The 25699-nt window shown below is 34.1% G+C and overlaps 1 protein-coding gene and 2 long non-coding RNA genes across 6 annotated transcripts; 2 read left to right on the top strand and 1 right to left on the bottom strand.

Moving 5' to 3' along the window:
* Positions 1–7240: 7240 nt before the first annotated feature.
* On the bottom strand, positions 7241–12054 carry LOC117327198. 4 transcript variants are annotated; one of them, XR_004532596.1, is made up of 7 exons: positions 11766–12054; positions 10471–10698; positions 9862–9967; positions 8755–8906; positions 8251–8392; positions 7773–7924; positions 7241–7526 (listed from the first exon to the last, which is right to left on the bottom strand). It is a non-coding gene; the product is annotated as an uncharacterized LOC117327198 (long non-coding RNA). The 4 variants fall into 4 exon arrangements; XR_004532594.1 differs by having other exon boundaries at positions 8683–8906; XR_004532595.1 differs by having other exon boundaries at positions 8251–8906; positions 10582–10698.
* Positions 12055–14522: 2468 nt separating this feature from the next.
* LOC117326861 lies at positions 14523–15110 on the top strand. Its single transcript, XM_033883646.1, has one exon. It carries the CDS (start codon positions 14523–14525, stop codon positions 15108–15110), a length of 588 nt encoding a protein of 195 aa, XP_033739537.1.
* Positions 15111–16212: 1102 nt separating this feature from the next.
* On the top strand, positions 16213–17521 carry LOC117327199. Its single transcript, XR_004532597.1, has 2 exons — positions 16213–17075; positions 17456–17521. It is a non-coding gene; the product is annotated as an uncharacterized LOC117327199 (long non-coding RNA).
* The last annotated feature ends 8178 nt before the right edge of the window (positions 17522–25699 follow it).

Consider the following 25699-nt stretch of genomic DNA (forward strand, 5'->3'; position numbering starts at 1 on the left):
TGGGGGAACACACCTGTTCATATCCAATCCAATAAGGATTTAAATCCGGCTGTGATAATCCATACATTGTATATAAACCAGCCTTTGAAAATGATCACATAATATTTATATATCATTCCAGATTGAGCTAATGCCTATTCATATTTGATATGGTTATGGTCTAATAATTACATTAGTCTAAATACTCCAATAATGTTACTCCTATCTAATAATACTCCAGACACCGGACCCTTATCTGCCCAATGACCACTTAACTGACCAAACACAAATCTTGGACTCAACTCAGTAATAGGAACACAAATACTAAAACAATTAAAGAGAGAACCATTTCAAAGGACCTGTCTCAAATATATACACATTTGTGTAGTGGATTCCCATGATCCCACTTGTCCATGTTAAATTATGAGACAGATGGCACAAATAGCCGATAGGTAAAATCTGGCGATGAACCAATGGAAAAAAAATTAAAATTTAGGTACACCGACGCGACCGACGTGGAGATGATAAATCACTTCCGAATGAACTTTTTCCCTATCGTTCTGTGGTTTGTTACTACGCGTACACAGTCCGTATCAGCGTACTCTATCAAGATAACGTCAGACTAACTACAACAGAATTTAACAAAACAAAACAAATGTCTATTTCGGCAGGTCGCTAGGTGACCTGCACCCCGATCTTGGTTTGTCATTTAACCAATTATTTATATTTGCATACAAACGTTTATGAGTTTCCGCATTATGAATCTGTTCGCATAAGGAACACCAGTTCTTGTGCAATAATTCTCTATCAATGGAATAAGATTTTGTCCATGAAAAAAACTGCTTCATTTTACTACTTTCCACCATGTTAGCATTAATCGCTTTACCTAATTTGTAGACGCTATCAAAGTCCTTCGTATCTAAATACGATCCAGGCGGAAAGAAAATGGAATAATTCAATCCTCCTCTCATCACTGGAATGGTACTCGGAGAATGAAAGTATGTTTTAAATCCCTTCTCAGTGACATAATCGACACATAAAGAATTTTCAAATGCCAAGTAGAACCTGTAATGGTTTTGAAGGAGTTCCATGCAGTGAGTTTCCTTTGATTTGGAACATTTGTATTTTCCGCAGTTACCGTACATGTGGATATTGGTAGTATTTTGGAGAAAATCTACGTACTGTCCTCTTTTGCTTTGTGTTGCACAGTGAGAAACTATCCAGGCAGTGGCCCTGTCTTTGGTCATCCACTGCGCCGATAATCTGTTTGATGTTATTTCATTGGGAGTATTTTGAAATCCAGAGTATGTTGATAATATATCTGAATCTCTTCTATATGTAAATGTCCAATTAAACAAATTATTCCATTGTGATAAGCTACTCCGATAGTAACACGGAGATTCTAACCCATGCATAATCCAAATTTGACCAGGTATTTTCTTAGGTGGATTTGATACCTTTAAATTTGGTCCATGGAAAATAACAACCTCTGCAGAGGAGAAAGTTAGATTCGATACCAGTTTACATGAGTAGTGACAGCCTTCAAACTCTTTCCCACTCACCCATCCCGGCTTATTGTAGTATTTAATATACTTCAAACTGGATAGTTCTTTTATCAAAAAGGCAGGTTGATCCAGGTTCATATGGTATCGAGGCCAACCGAATGCTCCGAAACGCCACCTTGTTCCGGTTAAATATATCATCAAAACGCAAATTGTGAGTATTATTATTCCACTTAGAATATATTGGTTTCCTTTTCTGAAATTAGAAAAAGGTATCAGCCATAAGATAAATATCCGACATATTTCCACTGGGCAATTTATTAGATAACTGAAAGGTTTATTTTTCAACATAAACATACCAATCTCAAGCATATTGTTATGATTGCCATTTTTGGTCAAGATATAAATTCTCAAATCAACAACAACATAAACAAAACAGAAGTTTTGCAGTTTACACTGACAGGTCGACATAAAAATTGGCGTCTTTTTAAATACACAGTGTTTCCGGGTTTGAGAACGACAAAACATCTTAACTGTTCTTAGCCAAAAGACATTGCTGGCATGACATGCACGTCTTGCTTACACATGTACGCTGCTGCAAAAGTGAATTGTTTTAATTAAGTGAACTTACCCCATGTTGTTATTGTTCCAATGGCCAGTCACCTCTCTTCAGGATATTACACAAGTAACACAGCATTCTAGACAGATATCTTTCCAACGATAACGCGTTCACTCCATGAGATCGTATTCTTTATAAACATGCGCATGTTACCAGGTATATTTAGCATACCTTTATTGCAGATTGTATGTTTCCTCGTACTAGTGTCTACAGTGTGAGTCAAAGTGTAAAACGTTATTGATTTGATGTTATCAATGATATTTTTTTTTAATTCTTATTTCCTCTTCGTCACAAACAATGCCATACACTGTACATGTAGGTACTACAATTCACCGGGTGTACAACACAACCATTCTCACCATTAATTAAAATAATGGACGTAATAATAATAATAATGTTAAATGTGTGCTTTAAAATGATAGATTTAATAATATCTCAGCATAAAACTGCCTTCTACGGGAAGTTATTGTCCTATGACGCGTGTTATTCATCTTCAATCCTGTGAGAATTTTAGGACCATATTTTTTTGTCTGCAATCCTGTGAGAATTTTAGGACCATAACTTTTTGTCTCCAATCCTGTGATAGTTTTAGGACCATAATTTTGTCTGCAATCCTGTGATAGTTTTAGGACCATAATTTTGTCTGCAATCCTATGAGAATTTTAGGACCATAACGTTATTCTGTAATCCTATGAGAATTATAGGACCATAATGTCTGCAATCCTGTGGGAATTTTAGGACCATAACATTTGTCTGCAATTTTATGAGAATTATTGGACAAAATTTTTCATCTGCAACCTGTCAGAATTATAGTACCATAACTTTTGACAAGAATGTATATATTTACAAATGACACTACTATAACACTGGAGTACACTTCACGAGTACTGTGTAGATATTACAAAGAGAGAGGATCGGCGTACGATTGGGAAGAAATAAAAGACCAACATATCATAGAATTAGTAAAAACACCACATCATCATCATCATCACTTCATCACTACATCATTTCATCACTACATCATCATTTCATCATTAAATCATCAGCATTTCATCCCTTCATAATTGTATCACTACATCAGCATTTCATCCCTTCATCATTGTATCACTACATCAGCATTTCATCGATTCATCATTGTATCACTACATCAGCATTTCATCCCTTCATCATTGTATCACTACATCAGCATTTCATCGCTTCATCATTGTATCACTACATCAGCATTTTATCCCTTCATCATTGTATCACTACATCAGCATTTCATCCCTTCATCATTGTATCACTACATCAGCATTTTATCACAACATCATCAACATTTTAGACGCTACGACATATCACTACGTTACGTCATAATTACTGTCGTAATCATAATCATCACCATCATACAATAATAAATCAATATCAATACACCACCTATACAACCATGATCAATTATCATTTATACACTGTTTTCATCGTTCATCGTAACCGTATTGGACGTCAAAAGTCTCTCTCTCTCTCTCTCTCTCTCTCGAGAGAGAGAGAGAGAGAGAGAGAGAGAGAGAGAGAGAGAGAGAGAGAGAGAGGAGAGAGAGAGAGAGAGAGCTCGCAATACCATGCATATGGGGAATATAATTAGACATTTGACCAACATTGTGGGGAATAATCGGTCTTATGGGGATTCCTCTGATTCCCCATAAATCCAAGCAGTATTTGAAAAGAATCCGGATGCGAAAATGTGTAAGTTGCCGCTAAAATTTGAAAATGTGCTATTTTTAGAACAATTAGCAAATTTCATTCTCTCACGCTGCCGTAGAAGTGAGCTTGAAGAAGCATGGGTAATAATCCCTACAAGACGACTTTATAGAGAGATAATTACGACTTCCCCGCAAACCTAAGAGCAGTGATAATTATTCCCCATAAATAGGCATATTAAGAGAGAAACATAAGTCTACATTCATATTCAAGTAAAGAATGAGAATATTTAACATACATTGTATCATCTCCCCCACCCCCCACCCCCCACCCCCATCCACCCAAACCATCGTGAAACACCACCTCATTGGCCGATAAGTTTAAGCATGGTTTTGCGAGAGAGAGAGAGAGAGAGAGAGGCGAGATTTTTGTATCAAACCAAATATTGCAGTTATAAATAAGAATTGGTAAGTATAAATATATGCGGAAAGAGTATAATATATTACAAAAAATATTTTAATAGGAAGGGGGCTGGAAAGGGTTTATGAGGTGAAGTAAAGTAGAGGATAGGAGTTAGGACGAAAATAATGGATTGTCGCTTGGTATTACATGTAAATCAATGACATAATATACCACTCCATCACCGGAAGTTTCTTTTTATTTACAATTTGTTGTTCGCTGATGATTGGCTAGTCAGGCAATTTATGCCAGTATGTGGTGCACTAGGGTTACATCTCTTGACTTTCTCCCTAGTAGACGGTGACTCATTTATTACCTGCATTGATTCTAAAGGGCCCATTCCATTGTCGGTCATATACTATTGTGCCTGACGGGTTATTGAACTGGTATACAATGTAGATTATAAAACGAACATTCGAAAAACAACTGTGTTCGAAAAAGTCAGGTGATTTGAAAATATTGCTTTGAGTTAATAGTAGGAGGGTTTTACTGGTCTGGCCTTTTGTGTGCAGGGGTGTAGAGTGGCCTTGACCAAGGTCTGATGACGCAATATTATGCAAAAAAGGATACCTTAGGTCTTATGATACATTGTGTACAATATATAGTGTTGGGGAATGCAAAGAATGTACACAGGTCACATGCATTAATAGTGTGGAGTATTGCACATGCATTAATAGTGTGCAGTATTACGCAATGTGCTGAGGAACATGCAATACTTAACATGTATTTAATTGAAAATAGACACAATCTATATGAGGTATATATATACCAGGCACACGTTTAAGACACAAAGGGCTGAAGCGGTCGTTGATAGAATAGACATGGAGAGATGACTCTCACAAATATACATCATAGTCAAGGTATTACACAAGAAGTCATCTTGAAAAAAGTTAAAGGTGAGCCGAGAATTTGTTAAAAAGAAGTCGGGAAAATTGGTCAAATAACAGGAGGCTATTTGAAAAAGGTAGTGTTTCTATCGGAAAGTTGACAGTTCATATTTGATTTTATGCGTTAATTTGTCTGATATTGCAACAGATAGTATCTTCACTTCATACTTCATTTGACCAGTAAATCAGTCAATGATTTAAAGTGAAAATCGTATGCAAACATTTCAAAACAGGCCAAACAAATAATCCTAGCTGCAAACAAACACATCCGTAACGAATTTTATCGATTCTGGACGAAGGTGCTATAAGTCACATGTTTTATGTGTGGTGTGTAATTAGCATCCTTGGCATCTAACGATTCTATCGCAATCGAAAATAGTAGGTGGTTGAAAGATTGTGTATATTTACAAATGACGTGACTATAAGGGACCAACCAATCTTTTTTTTCATAGACTTTAATGTTAACGTTTTGGAGTATATCATTAAAATTCTTGAATTCAATATGGCAATTATGGTTTATAACAAAAGTTTAGGGTCTCGTATAACACGTTATCAAAAAAAAGTTGGGTCCTTCAGCTCAAATTGTTTTCCAGGGTAGCCATTTTGAAAATGGGTAAATTGCGCAGTAAAAATTCTCAGAAATCTTAAATGCTTACATGTTAATAAGTATTTTTTTAATTGGTTGGCTGTTCCCTTTAAAACTGAAGTAGACTTTCACGAGTACTGTGTAGATATTACAGGGTACATTATTGCGATATTAAGAATCTGACAGAGAGAGATTGGTCGTACGACTTGGAAAAAATAAAAGACCAACATATCATGCAATTAGTAAAAAATTAAAAGAACTTTGGGAAGAAGAAGAAGAAGAAGAATGATTTTTCTATGACGATTCATTACTTGATTTTTTTATCACGTTAAAGGAGCATATAGTCGATAGCATTTCTGCATGATGGATACAAATGAGAAGAGACTCCATGCTTATATGAGAAATCACACAGAGGAAAAAGCTTATAAGATTGTTAAAAACTTGTTATGTCTAGCTTATACATTAAGCGTTAATTAAGTTATATCGAAGTTGTTTGTATGTAAAGGATGTATAGAAGAACAAGCTAACCAGGAATGACATGCCTGTGTTATGCTTGATAGTGAAGTCATAGTAGATCTATATTTCGATAAAGCCTTGTCAACCGTCAACAGTTGGAAGTAGACAAACTATGGCACCAATTTACTATTCAGTCACGTGAACCGTCACACTTGCAACAATATTTAAAGGAAGATGAACGTTTCCGCTCTGAAGAATATGTGAAACAACTTTTATAACTGAAGAATTTTGAAGTTTGTGAAAAAAAGTAAACCTTACCAGACTAACATTGTATGATGTTCATATTTGAATGTATGGAGGACAGACAGCCATTTATTGAGTAAATGGACTCTTTATTTAATTTTGTGTATAATTTCAACACATATCAACAATCATTTGATGCAGTAAACATAGAAGAAGTAAACTGTTGGAATGTTCCCATCGAAATCAGAATGTATATTACATGTATATTTCAGATGTGTCAAGCTCCGAATGGTGAAATATGAAACTGAAAAAACCATGTCGAGAAAACAGATAGATCAAATGATTGAATTTATGCAGCGTTTAGATAATCGCTTCATAAACCCGTAACTTTTTTATTAATTTATGTAGAGACATCAGTATTGTCAAGTTTAGTATATATTTAAAGATTAAGCATTGTGTTCTGTTGTTATTTTTGTATTAGTATGTTGTCAACGTGAGCATTTTGTCAATTTAACCAATTAATTATGTATTTTTACTGTCGACACTTTTGGTCCTCTTTATATTCCATTTTTGTTATGACATAGATGTTCATGTTCTCAAAACCTATTTGTCATTTTATAAAAATGGAAACGCTAACCATTTTTATTCATTTATGTGAAGACTTCCGAAACAGCAAGTATATACTGTTGAGCTACTTTTTAAGCATTTCATCAATATGTGTAAAGGAACATACTTTTAGACACTAGTATAGAAACTGATATTATCGATATGCTTACGTTAACAGTACCTATTTGTTACAGACAATGTTGACACATCAAGAAAAACAAAGAGCTGATGACATTTATAACAACTTTAATAAGGTAGGACATTCTTAAGCCCTAAGTAAGTACATCAAAACTGAAATAGCAAGGAATTGACTCTCCAGTTTTACACACGATTAGCCGGTATACTCAAAGCCTCGACGATTATAGTATACACCATGTAACATGGTCATTTAGGCGCGCACGTGAAGAAGTTGGCGAACCATTCGAGCAATATGACATCATTTTTAAAGCAAAACTCCAGTGTAAAGTTCTTCTTTATGGTCATCGATGTGTTCATTCGCTTTTTATGGGTAGAACCTATGGGAAATAAAACCGCAAAACAGGTATTAGTAGCTTTCAAGAAAATAGTTGAAACGGGTAGAATCCATCAAAATGTTCATTCGGTAAGAGAGTGCAATTGTTATACAGAAGACAATGTGTAAAAATGTGGAAAATTAGTGTCGAAGTTAAGGTGCTTATAAAATGGAGGACAACATTAACAGTGATGCAATAATGATATATTCCAAGTATATCCGTTTTACAACCGGATCGATTTTATTTTACCTCGTCCAGATGATGGAGTTGTCTCAAATTATTGCCTCTTTGACAAGGCATAATTCTTCAAATTCTTCATAATGCAGGCTGAGGGTATAACCATTCCGGTTTATGTGGACATATTTTTAACCGTTTCCCGCGGTGAATTAGGTTACATCAACCTTAAAATGTTTGTAATGAAATAAAACGGTTCATATTAATTAAGGCTAAAGCTGGAGAGAAGTAATATACAGATATTCAAAGATTTTAATTTACGGTCTGAGTATTACACAAGTCATTCAAGTTTGACAATATATAAAACTGGACGAAAATGTTCAGAAAATTAGTAAAATAATACACAATAATGGGAAAAAAAGAATTACAAGAAAAAAAAAATTGAAATGCTGTAAAACACCACAAATAAAAATTAGGAAATATTAGATACTATAACTAGAAATTAAAAGTTTATAAAAGCTGCAGAATTATTAACACAATTAGAGCATTTTACCTTTACTTTCGGCGTTAACTTTGGTACTAACTTCCACCCTCTCTGGTTGAGAATAACGACTTCTTTTCATTCATTTCCATTTTCTGGCGTAATTTCTATCAGAAATGTCCGTTGAAAGTGCTCATGGAAGAAGCCAAAAGGCCTATGTAAATTAGAAGGCGTTTTTATAATTTAAGGCCTAGAAGGCACCAATATAACCTGAGACCTCGGCATTTTTTTATGCTGTTCATGTATAAATACTGTAAACTAGAAAAAAATATCTCTCATTTTATTTCACTTGAAAATGTATTGACGATGTGAATATATTTCCAAAAATAGATCTACATAGAACTAACACATATAAAAAGTGATGAAATGAAGACATAATAAAAATTGCATGTTATATACATGTATAATCTGTTTAATTTTACTATTTCAGTTAAAAAAATATACTTGAATTTATTTTTTCTTTCAGATCAGCTGGATGTTATGTATATGAACACTCCTCCAGCCCCGCCATTTTACCAATCACTCCGCCTCCCAGTCAAGAATCCGAATCCAAACCTGGTACTGTTGAAGAAACATTGCAACATTTGGAGCCCACGAGCAGCTCTGTCACCGCTGGCGAGGAAGTGGACAGGGTAGGATCATCCTCGTCAGATGTCAGGGTACCTTTCCTACGACGAAGGGAACAAACGGCGAATTGAGTTGCCATTTTGGTATAACAGATAGTAACAGATAAACAGACTCATATATGTTAAAAAGATATAATTCTACTACATTAAACTTGTTTATTAGAACTGTTGTAGGTGTTTACATTTCCTCGGGTTTTTGGGGTTTTTTTTAGGTTTCATCAATCTAAAAATATTGGTAATGAAATAAAACAGTTCATATCAATCAAAGCTAGAGCTTGAGTGAAGATGTTAACAGATGTTCAAAGGTTTAAATTTACGGTCTGAAAATTACACAAGTCATTCAAGTTTGTCAATATAAAAATGGAGGAAATAGGATAAAAATAATCAGAAAATAAGTAAAAATAAAAAAAAAATAAATAAATAAAACCCAATAATGAAAAAGATCGAATTACAATAATGTAATGTTATGTATGTAATGTTATGTATACAATGTTATGTATGTAATTTTATGTAATGTTATGTATGTAATGCTATGTAATGTTATGTATGTAATGTTATGTAATGTTATGTATGTAATGTTATGTAATGTTATGTATGTAATGTTATGTAATGTTATGTATGTAATGTTATGCATGAAATGTTATGTAATGTTATGTATGAAATGCTAAGTAATGCTATGTATGTATTGATATGTAATGTTATGTATATAATGTTATGTATGTAATGTTATGTAATGTTATGTATGTAATGTGAAATTTGAGGATTGCATCTACACACATTTTACTGACAGCTACTGATGAAATGCTTATCTAAAACGTGTTTATGTTTAATATATATGAAACGATAAAAAAAAAGAATTACAATAATTAAATAATACAAATAAATTTGGAAAGTATGTAAAATAATAGAAATGAAAATTATAAAATATCAATTACTATAAAAAATATTTAATGTATATAAAATCTTTAAAATTATGAGCAAAATTAGAGCATTTTACCTTTACTTTCGGCGTCAACTTTACCACTAATTTCCACCCTCTCTGTTTGAGAATAACGGCTTCTTTTCAATACATTTCCATTTTCTTGCGTAATTTCTATCTGAAACTTCCGTTGAAAGTGCTCAAATTAGAAACGTGATTATAATTTAAGGCCTATAAGGCACCAATATAACCTAAGACCTCGGCATTTAGGTATGTTTTTAACGCTGTACATGATTTGGTTTCTTTGTATTTGTTTAACGTCCTATTAACAGCCAGGGTCATTTAAGGACGTGCCAGGTTTTAAAGGTGGAGGAAAGCCGGAGTACCCGGAGAAAAACCACCGGCCTACGGTCAGTACCTAGCAACTGCCCCACGTAGGTTTCGAACTTGCAACCCAGAGGTGGAGGGCTAGTGTTAAAGTGTACATGAACATGTATATATAAATACTGTAAACTAGAAAAGTTATCTCTCATTTTATTTTCACGTGAAAATGTATTGACGATGTAAATATGTTTCCAAAAATAGATTTACATATATCTAACACAAGGATGATATATCATAATAAAATTTGCATGTTATATACATGTATAATCTGTTTAATTTTACTATTTCAATTAAAAAATATACTCTTTTTTTTTTCTCTCAGAACATTAGCTTGATGTCATGTATACGATTACTCCTCCAGCCCAGCCATTCTACCAATCACTCCGCCTCCAAGTCAAGAATCCGAAGCCATACCTGGTACTGTTGCATAAACATTGCAACATTTGGAGCCTAAGAGCAGCTCTGTCACCACTTGCAAGGAAGTGGACAGGGTAGGATCATCCTCGTCAGAGGATAGTATAGTCAGGGTACCTTTCCGACGACAAAGAGAACAAAAAGTGAATTGAGTTGCCATTTTTGTATAACAGATAGTAACAGATAAACGGCCTCATATATGTGTGAATGATATATTACTAGACTAAACTTGTTTATTAGAACTGTTGTATGTGTTAATATTTTTTTTTTTTTTTTTTTCAAAACATTTTTACTTAAGTTTTATTATGTGTATAACATTATAATCAACATTGATATATGCCTATTGTGCACTTACAAATTGAGTTTGGTAAATTTTTAAATCATTTCTTTAAAACTTTACTTTACTGAATATCATGTTTTATTTCTTAAAATTTGTAAAAAAAAAAAAAAAAAAAAAAACTTTTGCATTGTTAGTTTTTTATAAGCATTTAGCAAAATTGATATTTTTTCACAAATGTTGTTATGAAAAGTAAAAGTGTATAATTAAAATGCCTAACACAACATTAAAACATCTTTTTTATATAGTTAGGGAAAATACATTTTTGTTTTATTTGCATAACCTAAAATATCTATACAGTTTTTTGCTTTTCAATTTGTTAACCTGTAATATTCCTAACAATTGTATGCAAATCATTACTGGTGTAAACCGGTATTTTCCTCTCCATCAGTAATCCTTAGAGTATTTCTATTCACACTGAATTATTGTGCTGATATACCCATAACGTTTTAAAGTTGATATTTGGCTTTATTGTATGCAACGTTTTTTTCCTATAAATAGTTTGTAAAAATCTCGCTCGTCATAACCTAATGATTGAAATATCTAAATTTGTTTTCAATATCTCAAAGGTTTTCTCTTTTTATCATAAAAGTTTGTTACAATCTACCTTATTTTGTCCTGATAATGAAAATATCTATACATTTTTATTTTTAATTAGTTAACCTGTAACATTCCTAACAATTTTATGCAAATTATTACTGGTGTAAACCGGTTTTTTCTGGTGCTCATATACTCAAAACATTTTCAAAAGTGTAATATATATAATATTGAAAATTATTTTATTTACACTGTTAACACTGTTAACACTGTTTACTTTATAAGCATTTCAAAAATGAAGGTTTCTTACCTAACAGTTGGATATGCTCGACATGAATCCGTGGTATGATGGCAGGAGACATGCAGGGGTTTGCCTGATGACGTTTTATCATAACTTTCACGAACGCATTTTAAAATTATATTTGAGGCTCGATTTGAGTCTTGCGTCCCTCTTCTGTCTTTGTAAAAGTTTTGTAACCATTCCAATAATGGTTACTGCAAATAAAGTTAGTATGGCGTGATATAACATGTTGATCATTTGAACGTTGATATCCAATGTGGCTAGTTTGCTTTAGTTTTGGGGTGTATGCATTATAACATTAATAGTGGCCAGTTACTAGTGGTCGGAATCGTTCCAGTTGGATGCACGTGTCAAAAGTTTGTAAAGGTTGCGAATTTTTCTCTGTAAGGATACCCTTTACAATGGTCAGTCCATATCCTTTGAAAATGTTGATAAATGCCATTTTATGCATGGTTTCATTTAATGATCTTGGGTATCAATGTACAATGAACAGATTTACAATAGCAAGCACAGCATGTTTTCCCATTAGATGCACATGATTGACTTTAAGGTTAGAATGTTTTTAAATGTTGAGGATATTGATAATTTGTTTGAAGTTTTACAAGTTTGTCTAATTATGTTTTAAACAACAATACTTGTTTTACATTGTTCATGTTAATTTTTTCAAAGATACCGATTTCTCAATTTGTTAGCTTTGAAACTTAAAACATTTGCGTCAAACAGAATGATATATCTTAATTACATTGCTAATAATCATCTTGTACCTTAAAATACTCACATATTATACCCGTTTAAAGGATGATGGAGGTTGATTATTGTTAGTATGATATATTGAATTTGTTAGTTTAGAAATTTAAATGTTTATGTAAATTATCATGATAGGGTTTAGACAAATTAACTACCTTGAGACTCTTAAAATACTCATTTATCATATCGCGTTCAATTTCAAATAACTGCTCATTTGTTGTCTGATGGTGCTCTATCGTTAAATATTCTAAGTTTGAAAACAGAAACACAATTAGCTATCTGTGTAAACAATCATGTCTATTGAAACTTTTCTACATTTCTAATGTTTTTATGGTATGTTTTAAAACCAATACTCAGGATGTGATATCATGTTTAAAAAAGCCCATATCAATTCTTACATTGTTGATATTAATCTACATAAGGCCTACCATACTCATTTATCAAACCCTGTTAAAAGATTATGTAAGTCAAGAAGTATGAGTCCATATTTGTGTCAAATATCATGATATAGCTTAAATGTACCTTTGTATTTTCTAATGAGCACCTTGTGAATTTGAATACTCGTTCATTATACTTAGTTAAATGTTTAAAGAATAATGAAGTTGTGAATCATGTGTAAACTTTAAAAAATTAAAAGATTGTTAGTTTTTAGTTTTGAAGATAAAGCAAACTTGTGTTCTATTTTTTATTCCCATTTTAGATTATTTTAATGTTCAGTTTAAACAGGTGTACTACACTTGTTCAATAGCTGATTTCAATTTAGAAATGTGTGAAAGATGCATCTTGTTGATAAGGTGATTTACGCATCCATCAAACATTTCCATTACCCCTATGTGGTCACTTAGGAGATTGATATATGTTTCCCTTGGTTTGAAACTAGAATGAGACTGGTGAAGCGTTAATCATCTTATCAGCATGACACATTTTCTCTTTGTGGTTACTTTGCCACATTTCTCTTGACATGAAATAGGGGTTATACTGTATTTCTGATAATGTTTGCCCCCGTTTAATTTCCGCCCTTTGATGATACATCGTACATAGGCCAATTGTAGTCTGATACAAAACATACCCTCGTACTTTTCAGGTGTGTTTTATTCCAATTTATGCATGTGAAATGAAATCTATATCTAAATCTAGGCCTTGTAAAATTGCAATATCACGTTAATTAAATCGAGAATATGGGCTAAGATAGCGTACTAGGTTTAGTATATAGGGGAACTCCTGGTAAATCCGACCAGTCGGGTAACTCCGACCGAATTTGGTAGAAATTGCGTGGAAACTAATGCCCTAGTCCTATCGCTTCGCTGTCGGCCTCAAGTTGACGCTTTGTTATTGTGGTGTTTTGGGGAAAAAATGCCTGGTAAATATCCTTACGCGGAACACGTACATTACGAGCGTTTTGCGGACCAAGATTGAGGTACAGTTGTATAGCGGGAATTTTTGACTTTGTCCTCTGACGATCCAGATTTTTTTTTCAACTAGCTAGAAGGTATGTATATGGCGTTTTGCTTATCTTAAATCAATTTAATGACAATTTTAGGACTTGAAATGTAAGTAAAATTAAAAACTACCAAAAAAAATATGGAAGAATTAGTATTAAAATGCAGATATATTTCGGTCGGAATTACCGTGAAAGAAAAAAGCATACAAGGGTAATTCCGAACAACCGATATTGTGTCACAATTTTAGACGATTTTCTTATCAGCAGTTAAACAATATATTCTAAAGCGTATCTAGTGTTATAAATTTGAGTATACACTGGCCCTACTGGTTCTATCTACTGAAGTAGACCGGTTTGTGGGTGTCTTTAGAATGGCAATGAAGCAATCCACAGCAATTCCTTTCCCTTAAGAACAATATGCTGGATATTCTTTATCTATACATAATAATATAACTCATAAGTATCACTTTTCCCTTTCTATTTTCAATTTTCAGATGCCTAAGTTCAAGAACAGAGGGATATATTGTAGGTACGATAGTGACCAATTACAAAAGGCTATTACAGCCGTTGAAAACGGAATGTCGTTTGGGAAGGCCAGCAAAGCATTTGGGATACCCAAGACTACTATACTTGACCACAAAAATGGCAAATATAAAATGGGTTCGGTTCCAGGGAGAAAACCTGTGATTCCAAAGAATCTCGAAGATTCCATGGTAGCCAAAGCTATAGAGGCATCAAACAAAGGATTTGGGGTTTCCAAAAAACAGCTTCTGTTGAAAACTGCAAGGCTATGCAGAACATCTAAATTACCAACACCCTTTAAAAATGGTGTGCCCGCAGATACCTGGTGGCAAGGATTAAAATCCAGACACCCAGAACTCTCCCTCCGGAAGCCCGAGGCGCTGTCCTCTGCCAGGACCAAAATGATGAACCCTACAGTGATACACAATTTCTTTAAGGATTTGGCCAAAATTGTGTCCGAGTTAGGAATTGCAGCAAAACCAGAACGTGTCTGGAATTGCGACGAAACGGGCAAAAAATTCCAGCACCGCCCAATAAATGTAGTGGCAAGGAAAGGGGCACGAGTTGTTTCATCAAGAACGTCTGACTCCAGAGAAAATGTAACAATACTAGCATGTGTTAATGCCGCGGGAACAACTATTTGATTTTTTTTTTTTAAACTATAAATACCAAGTAACTTTTAAAAAAAAAAAATCCAGTCATTTCTCAAAATGATGCATACAAAAAAGCATTAGTGTGGAGGCTAATTTTATGAGTTCGACGTCGCTTGTGGCTTCCATCGATTTATAAGTGAGCAAGATAAAATACTGGCCAGTAATTAGTCACGGCACGGTGAACTTACAATTCATGCATATCTGATACTATTTGAATCAATATAGGCTAAAAGTAAATCTGAAAACAGGTAAACGTTGTACATTTCACACCTCAGCGGGGTATGCAATGAAAAGAAAATGGGGGAACTTGATAAATCCTGAGTGTTCCGAGTGCAATTGTATCGAGAATTCCGAACGGAATTTTCCGATTGTATACGAGGAAAAACATTTCTTAAAAGTAGTTTAGGGCGAATTTAAAACTGGGCGAATATCTTGTTACCTGGAGCGAAAAATACCAGTTATACAATTTAATTAAAATCTAGATGGTCATTCCCACTACATTACATGATCATTTAACAACATCCCATAAAGGGTCACGTTCTGATGACCTCCGATATGTGTGTATTTCACTTTCAGGGCGAATTGTCTATTTGGCGATGTCGTCGAAGCAAAACATTTCGGCACAGCGTATATAGCTATATGATTTGTGGGACGAAATGACTTGAAACAAATTGACAGCTATGCACTCTAGTCATGCTAATTCGGACATGTAAAATTCACTTCCAAGATTCTGGAAGTAGTCATTTGATTGGCTAATCCAAAAGGTCACCCTGACGTGACCCCTTATGGGATGTTGTTAAATGTTCATGTAACGTAGTGATAATGACCATGTAGATTTTAATTAGATTGTCAGTTATACAGTATACCAGGGCTATCGATATCTTTATTGACCTTTAATGATCTGCTTGACTATTGAACATTTCTCCTGATACTTTGATATTGTACAATACATGTACCCGGGTGACAGTCTATGAGACTATGATGTATATTTGTTAGTCATATATTCTACTACTATTCTATCAACGATGGCTTGAGATATTTGTGTTGACCTGAGACGCATGCCTGGTATATATACACATCATATAGGTGTGGCAGGGTGATTTATATAGTTATATTTTATCTAATTTAGTAATTAGTCATTTATTAAGTAGCATCAACTTCAATTGCACCAGCACCTCACATTCATCTAATCACTATGCAGTGTGTTGTCCAAGTATGTCCATGCATGTCTTTGTGTGTGTGTTTACCTGTAGTGACTAGGAATGTGTGTGTGTGTGAGTATGGAAGAGTGTATGTTACCTGTATAGGTAGATACAGGTTGTTACCTGTATAGGTATATACAGGTAAGTAATAAGGCTTTTGGGTCAAACCATTATGTTGGTCACATGATTGTCAACATGGGTTTTATTGGTTATGATAAGATAGTACATATGTTTTTATTGGTTTATATTTTCCCTCCACTTTTATTGTTTGTGTCTAAGTCTTTGTGTTGAATCTGGCAGTTTTTCTGCTGGAAGTTCAAGAAGAAGGTACCGGTTCTACCTGTACATCCGTCCGGCATTTCAAAAGTTATGGCGATAGATTTCCGACGTGGTTTTGGAAGATAAATTCAGTGATCTACTCCTGTAAGTTTTCTTTCTATTCTTTACTAACATGTATTTCACATACTCTTGTAAATAGTATGAAATTGTCTATTTTTGATGTTGGTTTGATACAAGTCTGACAAAATGTTGTAAGACTGATTTTGTAAATCCATAATAATCTATCAAGTGTATATCAAGTGTATACAATGTATTATTGTAAAGACATAATGTCAATATTGTATTTTATGTGGAGATACCTTAATTATTGCAACTTTGCTAATTAGTATATTTTATTTGTGTATAGGGCCCTGGGTCAACCTGTTTAGATCTAATCAGAAGATTAGATTGCCAGAGAAAGTTCAGCCCATAGCAGGTACATGTCTATTATGAGTACATGAATGATGTAGTTTCGTGTAAAATAAGTATTTGTAACTTGGAAATGTAATTCTGTATTATATTTATTAATATAAGGTTAAATGTAGATAAGGGGTAGATTATCTCCCCTTATACTGTGGATGTGATGCATTCATATATTGTGTAGTTAATTGATCTAGCATTTCATACATTGTTAGAAGTTAGTTAAATGAATAAGGCCTAGGATATGTATGTATGTATGTATGTATGTATGTGTGTATGTGTGTGTGTGGGTATACATGTATGCATGTATACATGTATGAATGCATGGATGTATTTATGAATGCAAGTGTTTTGCATTTGTGAGATCTAATTGTGTTTTATTTGTATTTATTACAGAACTTGAATTGAATCTGGAATTTGGTTACTGAACCGAAATGGATTGAATAAATAATGAGAACAACCTTTTGGAGTTGTGCTATTTTGTCATCCACCTGGGACCTAACCCACCCCAGTTACATAGGTTGTGTAATTGCTATTTTTCGGCATAGCCGTCTAATTTTGTTTTGGCCCCGGATATGACGCGACAGGTGGCGTTTCTGGTCAAGATGAAGTACGTGATTGGTCAATGTAGCGGTCAATGCAAAATACAGATATACAGTTAAAAACGAAACAAAGTTAAAGGGACCTCACGGTAAACCAATATTTATTTTGTATTTTCTATCATATTGTTGGGTATATAAAAAAATAACCTTCTGAACAATAACCATACGAATTTGATGATGTATGTACATAAAAACATCAATTATCAATTATTAACAGGTTATCACTCTGAATATGCAAATTTTGTGACATATACGACAAACGCATGCGCACAACAAACTAAAACACATGGAAACAAAAATGGCTTCCAATGTGAATCGACTGCGGTTGGAAACGATAACAGCTTCCGCAATGAAGAGAATAATAGGAAAATGGGTCAAACACAATCCTAAAATTAAACTTGGGAAGCAGTACAATAGATTGTAACAGTTCAAACATGAAAACAGCAGTAATACGGACGCCGCCCGTATTCTGCTTGATTGTTTGATAGTAGGTCACGACAATCTCAGTAATATTTACACAAACTCGGTAAAATTAACACAAACTCGGTAATAGTTCCACAAGCTCGGTAATATTTACACAGTCTGTACCAGTACATCGCTACTGTCACTATACTATATATCAACAGTGTTTACACGTATTTACACATAAATGTGTGCCGTAATATATACAGAACGTGTTATTTAACATTTAAACCACTGTATAATATCGTTATCCAACTAACCCAGATGGAATATAGATATCGCCTTGTAAACTATCGTCTGTTTGTGTTGCCACGATTTCAAAACAGTTACGTAAAGGTTTTTAACGTTTTTACCGGGATGTCCCTTTTAAATTGAATGCAAGCTGAATAAGTGGATGCATCTATTCAAATGACACATTTGCAGTCCTTTTATCACTAAAAATGATTTAAACTGATATAATTTTGTTGTACGTGCTGAAATTGCGCATTTATTAATTAAAATGTAGTTCATTAATTTATTTCATCAGTAGTTCCCTCCACACATTGCGTAATTCTGTCATCCCTCACACATGAGAAAAGTTAATATTAAGGACATTCTTCACATTTCCTCCACACTATGACTTCAAATAGGTAGACAATTTAGCTAACATCTCCTCAACTTGCTTCTTCTTTACATTTTGTTTACTAATCTATTCACTAACCTAAAAACCGACGTTGTGTTTTCCCAACTCCCTAACTGCCATTATCTTAACCAACGACACATTGTCTACCTACCCATTACCTACTCTCACACTAACTATGCACATTTTATCGCCCTGAACAATTCATTGCTCCGATTGCTCTTAACCGAAGCTTACTTTTCTCTTTACATCTAATCCTTAGTTATTCATTCCTAAACTACCTGCCCCATAATGAGCCATCCTGAACTTATCCACATACCTAGTAATTATTGATATATACTCTCTCTCTCTCTCTCTCTCTCTCTCTCTCTCTCTCTCTCTCTCTCTCTCTCTCTCTCTCTCTCTCTCTATGTCAACCTCCAGTGGGATGAAAGAAACACGAAAATGTGTTTATTTAAGCATTGAACTGCATTTATTTGAAAGTTATGGGACTGATGAATGCCAGCTGAACAAAGGCAAATTCAACCCATAACTTCCAAATGAAAGCAGTTCAATGCTTATATTTACATTTGACAACGAATTTGAAAGACTATATCCAGGAATTTTACTCTGATAATGAACGAACAACTTATTACGGAACAGTCTTTTCAATAGCCATCTTTCGTTATCGCCGACGTGACAATTATGACGTCACTATAATAATGGCGTCATAATAAAGATTTGGAAGTTATGGACTCATAACTTCCAAGTGAGCATGGTAAAGCTATATAGTGGGGCTGCAGTGTAAATGTAAATATTTTGGTAACAATGATAATAGTGGTCAAGAAACAACGTGTCATTTTTGTAACATTATTACGGAATGGTGCCAGGTTAGAAAGGCGGCTCTGTCATCCTTTCTTGAGTACTTAAGACGGTCATATCTTAGTCAGAATTCGTGTGCACCTCGAGTGGGATGTTCAAAGCATTGAAATTTCCTTATTCCGGTAACCATTTTTATAGTGGAAAACGAGCCACGTGTGTGCAGCAGCATTGTTACATTGTTACGGAAAGATGCCGCGTGTAAAAGCGGTTCCGTCATCATTTCTTGAGTGGTCGGATCTTGGTCAGAATTCATGTGCTCCTTCAGCAGGATGTGGTGAACACGGAAATGTGCTCTTTCCGGTAACCATTTTAATGGTGGACAAGGAAGCACATGTCCGCAGGAGCATATTTTCATTCGTATAGAATCTTGCAGGGTTAAATGGCGGTTGTGTCATCATTTTTAGAGTGTTCAGCACAGTTAGATCTTTGCCATTATTCGTGTGCATCTTGATTGGAATGTGGGGGACACAGAAATGTGCTCATTCCATTAACCATTCAATTGTTATGTTCTAACTGAACAAGGCGGTTCTGTCATCATTTCTAGTTCTAGAGTACTTAAAACGGTCGAATCTTGGTCAGAACTCGTGTGCACTTCAAGTGGGATGTCGGGAACATATGAATGTGCTCGTATACATGTAAATGACAGATTTTTTTTTATATCAATTCGGCATTTGAAGTCCGTCGACTAGACAACAACTAAGACAAATGACGTCAGTCATACACACAGATTAACATGATAGTGTCATGTTCTTCAGCCGGAAAAGGAAGTCGTTGCAATTATATAAACTGAATACCCTTTATACATGTATTATACATGCATACATTTTACGTCAACGCTTGCATTTTACATTATATAATTACTTATAATCTCAGAGGTCATAGTAGATCATACCGTAAATTCAAGGATAATCATCATTGTGTAGTGTTTCCGTGTGAAATTGTAGTTCTCAGAAATATGTTAAGCTGACATTTAGATTTTACAGTTATCGTCTGCCTTCTAGGGAATGCTAGGGTGTGTTATAAAGGATCTAAGCTGCGAAGTGAATTTATTTTATGTGTATATATTGTAAAATATAAAGTTGAAATTGTATGTTCAAGACTTTCTACTATTTTGCTTCCTTTAATTGTTAACATTAGTGACCACTTTTTCGATATCTGAATTATAACGTTTCTAAATCAGAACTATCTCTTTTTCTATATTAATGCTATCTCTTTTGCTATATCAGACCTAGGTAAAGCGTTATACAATGAATATGTCTGTATCCCACAGCGTTCATGCCACCGTAAACGCGATAAAAACACTGTTCAATCCCTATATCAACCGAGTTACATGCCTGGGTAGTTTTTATTTCTTAAAGCTTTAAGTTATCTCCTTTGCTACAATACCATGTCTTTTTCTATACAGAATCACATAATTAGAAACAGATTTGCTGGCCACATAATACCTTTAAATTTATACATCTGTAACACTGTACTTTTAAGGAATATCCCATAACTTCACAGAATGGCGCCATTCATTATTGTACAGCTATAGTTCAGAGGTCGGAGGTCGAGTTCCAGATTCACAATAAATAGAGTTGGAAAGGTGCTAGAACAATCACAACAGTATAGTAATATAATATGCAAAATAACTATTTTATTGAATTACATAATAAGCAGCAGGAAAACCGTCGAAGACGTTACCGATTGGGCGACTAATAAGTGATAAGAATATATATGTAAACACGCTACGAAGAGTAATGGTTTTTAAACAATACACAAACAAGTCTGACCTATTGAAGACTTGTCATCTCCCAGACCCATACCATACTTCCTGCTTTCTAATTTGCTGTAAAGCTTTATAAGTACATATAAATTCCTGTTACATAGACAGCTGTGAATTTAAAACTAATTTGGGTTTTCCGGTTCAATTGCGTAAGTCACTGTATTTATATGTCAATGAAGGGACATCAGGGGAATCTAGGATGAGGTCAACAATGTATCACGCTAGGTAGTGTATTAGGAATACATCACCGGTAGACTGTAGATCGTGGCTCAGACGTCCTGCCTTTACCCTAAAGCGCCCCAGCGGGAAATTATATTGCATATTATTTTAAAAAGTCAAAACTAAACCTCGACTTCAATTTAAATACATGCAATTCACACACGACACTATCATCACAGTAAGGCTAAATTACAAGAAGGAAGGGAAGCGAAACAGCAGGTGAGTTTTAAAACGAATGTCAGATATCATAGAGTATGGAAAGATATAGTATCCTACCTGTAACTATATACTAGATTATACTAAGAAGTAAAGCTTCATCGTGTAGCTAATACATATCGTACTTCCTAAGGTGGTTATTATATGTTTCATTGACAGTTTAAACAAATGCAAGTCCCCTGTCGGATGTTATAAGGCCTGGTGTATTATTGAACTGGGAGATAATGTAGATCTTATAACTAACATTCGAAAAACAAAAAGGCAGATTAGTACTTTTTCTGGTTTTTGTTATACGTGAATAAAACGTCATTTACAACCAAAATTTAAAAAAAGTACATATTTCAGCTAATCTCCCTTTAGCTAGTTTCCTCTTTACTTCTAATCTTTTAACTACCAAATCACTTCCATTAATTACCCACCATGTAAGTACCCTCACATCAACTATACGCTCCACACAAAATTCCTGTAAGCTACCCATACTTGTCCTCATCTTAAATTCACGGCTTCTATATACACTCTTAACCTACACTCACCTTAACTACACGCACTACCAAGACCTTAATCATTCATACAACTACCAACACCCTCATTATCCGCATTTGAAGCTATCAACAACTTAACCACAGCCACCTTCTCTACCTACACTATAGCTACAATCAACTTAACCACATACATGTGTCTGCCTATAATATACCTTCACTCAACTTAACCACAGACATCTGTCTACCTACACTATAGCTGCACTCAACTTAAGGGGCATCTAAACAGCAAATTCAGTCAAAACATTGATATTTTACAGGCCTATAAATCCCTATTATGGTGCAATGTCACACAAGTAACATGGTGAACTTTTAGTATGTATCATGGCAAACCCTCGGTCTTGCTGTTGACATGTAATTTGTTAAGCTGTTTGTAAATTTCAACAAAACGTAGGAAAAATGCATGTTTCAGGGGGACATAATTAACTCATTTGTATCCCATATATTACACAAACTTGCCATGTCGTTTTGCTCACAAGTGTCTAAAGCACAAAATAGGAGCATTGGTTTGACCAGCTTTGACGTTATTATATGTATAAACGCTGTTTTTATTTTGACCTTGAATTGCAAATGGCGGTCGTGAACGATATCACACAAATATGGCATATAAGGAGGTATTTAAAACATCAAAAATGCTCTTATTAGACAATATAAAGTATTCTTGAAGTGGCAAGAAGACTGCTTTTATGAAAAAATGTTCAACCATTGAGTTTGGGATAAAATATGCCTATTTCTGAAAAAGGCTGCAAACTCACCATTTTAACAAATTGACATTCAAATGTTCATGTTACTATGATGAGATGTCTTAAAAGTACGATATAGGAGTTTTGTTATTAACTGAAATGCCTCCTTTAAGCCATATTTGTGTAATATTATTCTCAGCTGCCATTTGCATTTCAAGGTCAAAACAAAATAAGTGTTTATACGTACATACAGTAAAATTCGGTCAAACAAATGCTCCTATCCTGTGCTATAGACACTTGTGAACATAACAGCATGGCTATTTTTCAGGTTTGATCATTTGCGTGACTTAGAATTATTCCATGCCAAATCTTACCACAAAGTTACTCTACAGAAGAAACTGGTAGCATCTATAGCATATTATTGGTGATTGTAAGAAGCTACATGTCCAAACAAACATTTTGGTATATTACATGACATTTTTTGTGCAAATCTTAAGGTATTTATTCGTGTTTAAAATTCAACACTATTCTGCTATATAGATGACCCTTAACCACTAACATCTTCTCTACCTACATTATGGCTACACTCAACTAACCACAGACATCTGTCTACCCACACTATACCTACACTCAACTTAACCACAGACATCTGTCTACCTACACTTTAACTACAATCAACTTAACCACTAACACCTTCTCTACCTATACTATAGCTACAATCAACTTAATAACAGACATCTGTCTACCTACATTATGGCTACAATCAACTTAACCACGAACATCTTCTCTACCTACAGTATAGCTACAATAAACTTAACCATAGACATATGTCTACCTACACTATAGCAACACTCAACTAAACCACATACACCTTCTCTACCTACACTATAGCTACAATCAACTTAATAACAGACATCTGTCTACCTACACTATACCTACAATCAACTTAACCACAGACATCTGTCTACCTACACTATACCTACATTCAACTACACCACAGACATCTGTCTACCTACACTATAGCTACACTTAACTAACCACTGACATCTGTCTACCTACACTATACCTACACCCAACTACACCACAGACATCTGTCTACCTACACTATAGCTACACTCAACTAAACCACAGACATCTGTCTACCTACGCTATATCTACACTCAACTTAACCACATACATCTGTCTACCTACACTATAGCTACACTACTAAACCACAGACATCTGTCTACCTACACTTTAGCTACACTCAACTAACCACAGACATCTGTCTACCCACACTATACCTACACTCAACTAACCACAAACATCTGTCTACCTACACTTTAACTACACTCAACTTAACCACAGACATCTGTCTACCTACATTATAGCTACACTCAACTAACCACAGACATCTGTCTACCTACACTTTAACTACAATCAACTAAACCACAGACATCGCTCTACCTACACTTTAACTACACTCAACTTAACCACAGATATCTTGTCTACCTATAATATACCTACACTCAACTAAAAAAGACTCCTTGTCTACATCTTTACTTACACTCAACTACAACACAGACAAGTTGTCTACCTACACTATAGCTATATTCAACTAAACCACTAAACTTAGCCACTGATACATTATTTAACTACACTATATATATACTCACGTTAACTATACACATCTAACCGTTCTTAACAACCATCCTTTCAATTTCAACATATTTTATTGACATGATGTTAGGTCAATAGGATTGGACATCAGGCATAGCCTATCTTAGTCCTTTCCTTATAATTATCAGATGGTAAACAAACACAGACCTATATACATATATGGAAGGTTGGTGAGGGTATCAGGGGAGGTAATTCCTTAATAATTACAAGGATTTATTAATTTCAACATTAAATAGTAACCCTTAGGATATTTAGTTTAGCTAATGGTTTTATTATTTACTAAATGAATATTCAAACATAGTGTATTTTGTAAAGTAGGTGTATCTATATGATGATATTGAGTTTATTCCCCCAACAGATACAGGCCATAAAGTCCATATATTTAACACACAAGCCATCCACTGAAGAGGATCAAAACTCAATTTCATCCCATAGAAACATATTAAGTTAGTAGAGTTACACCAACTCTTGAAAATAAAATGATTGTTTCAAAAAGACCTTTATAGGAATTACCTCACTTACATATAAGCACAAACAAATAAGGTTATAGATAAAATAGATTAACAGAAGAAAAATTGTTAATAGACTGCCCAGAGTTCATTATTACATTAATCAAGTATATTTGGTAATCAAGAATAAATAGACATTGTTCATTCAATTTCATATTACATATTCTAAACATGTATTTAGATGTCTATTTGATTATTCAATTATATTGCTGTATAATTGGAGTCACCAGGGGTTAAAAAGAAATATTAAAAATATTAGATCATTATACATCAGACATGATTTCAAAATCTCTTTGATTGCAGGATGAAATTTGAGACATGTGTCAAGATGCTAAAATTTTGAATATTATTACAAAGAGTACATCCATTGACCATGACATTGGTACATAAATGATTATGATGTGGATGATTTAAATGTTGTATAAGTACTAGACGAGGATTTTGATATAAATTACATTCAAAGAAATAATGTGATATAGTTTCAACAGATTGATTGCATTGACACA

The sequence above is a fragment of the Pecten maximus genome, chromosome 5 (assembly GCF_902652985.1).
Source record: "Pecten maximus chromosome 5, xPecMax1.1, whole genome shotgun sequence".
In the NCBI taxonomy this organism is placed as follows: Eukaryota; Metazoa; Mollusca; class Bivalvia; order Pectinida; family Pectinidae; genus Pecten; species Pecten maximus.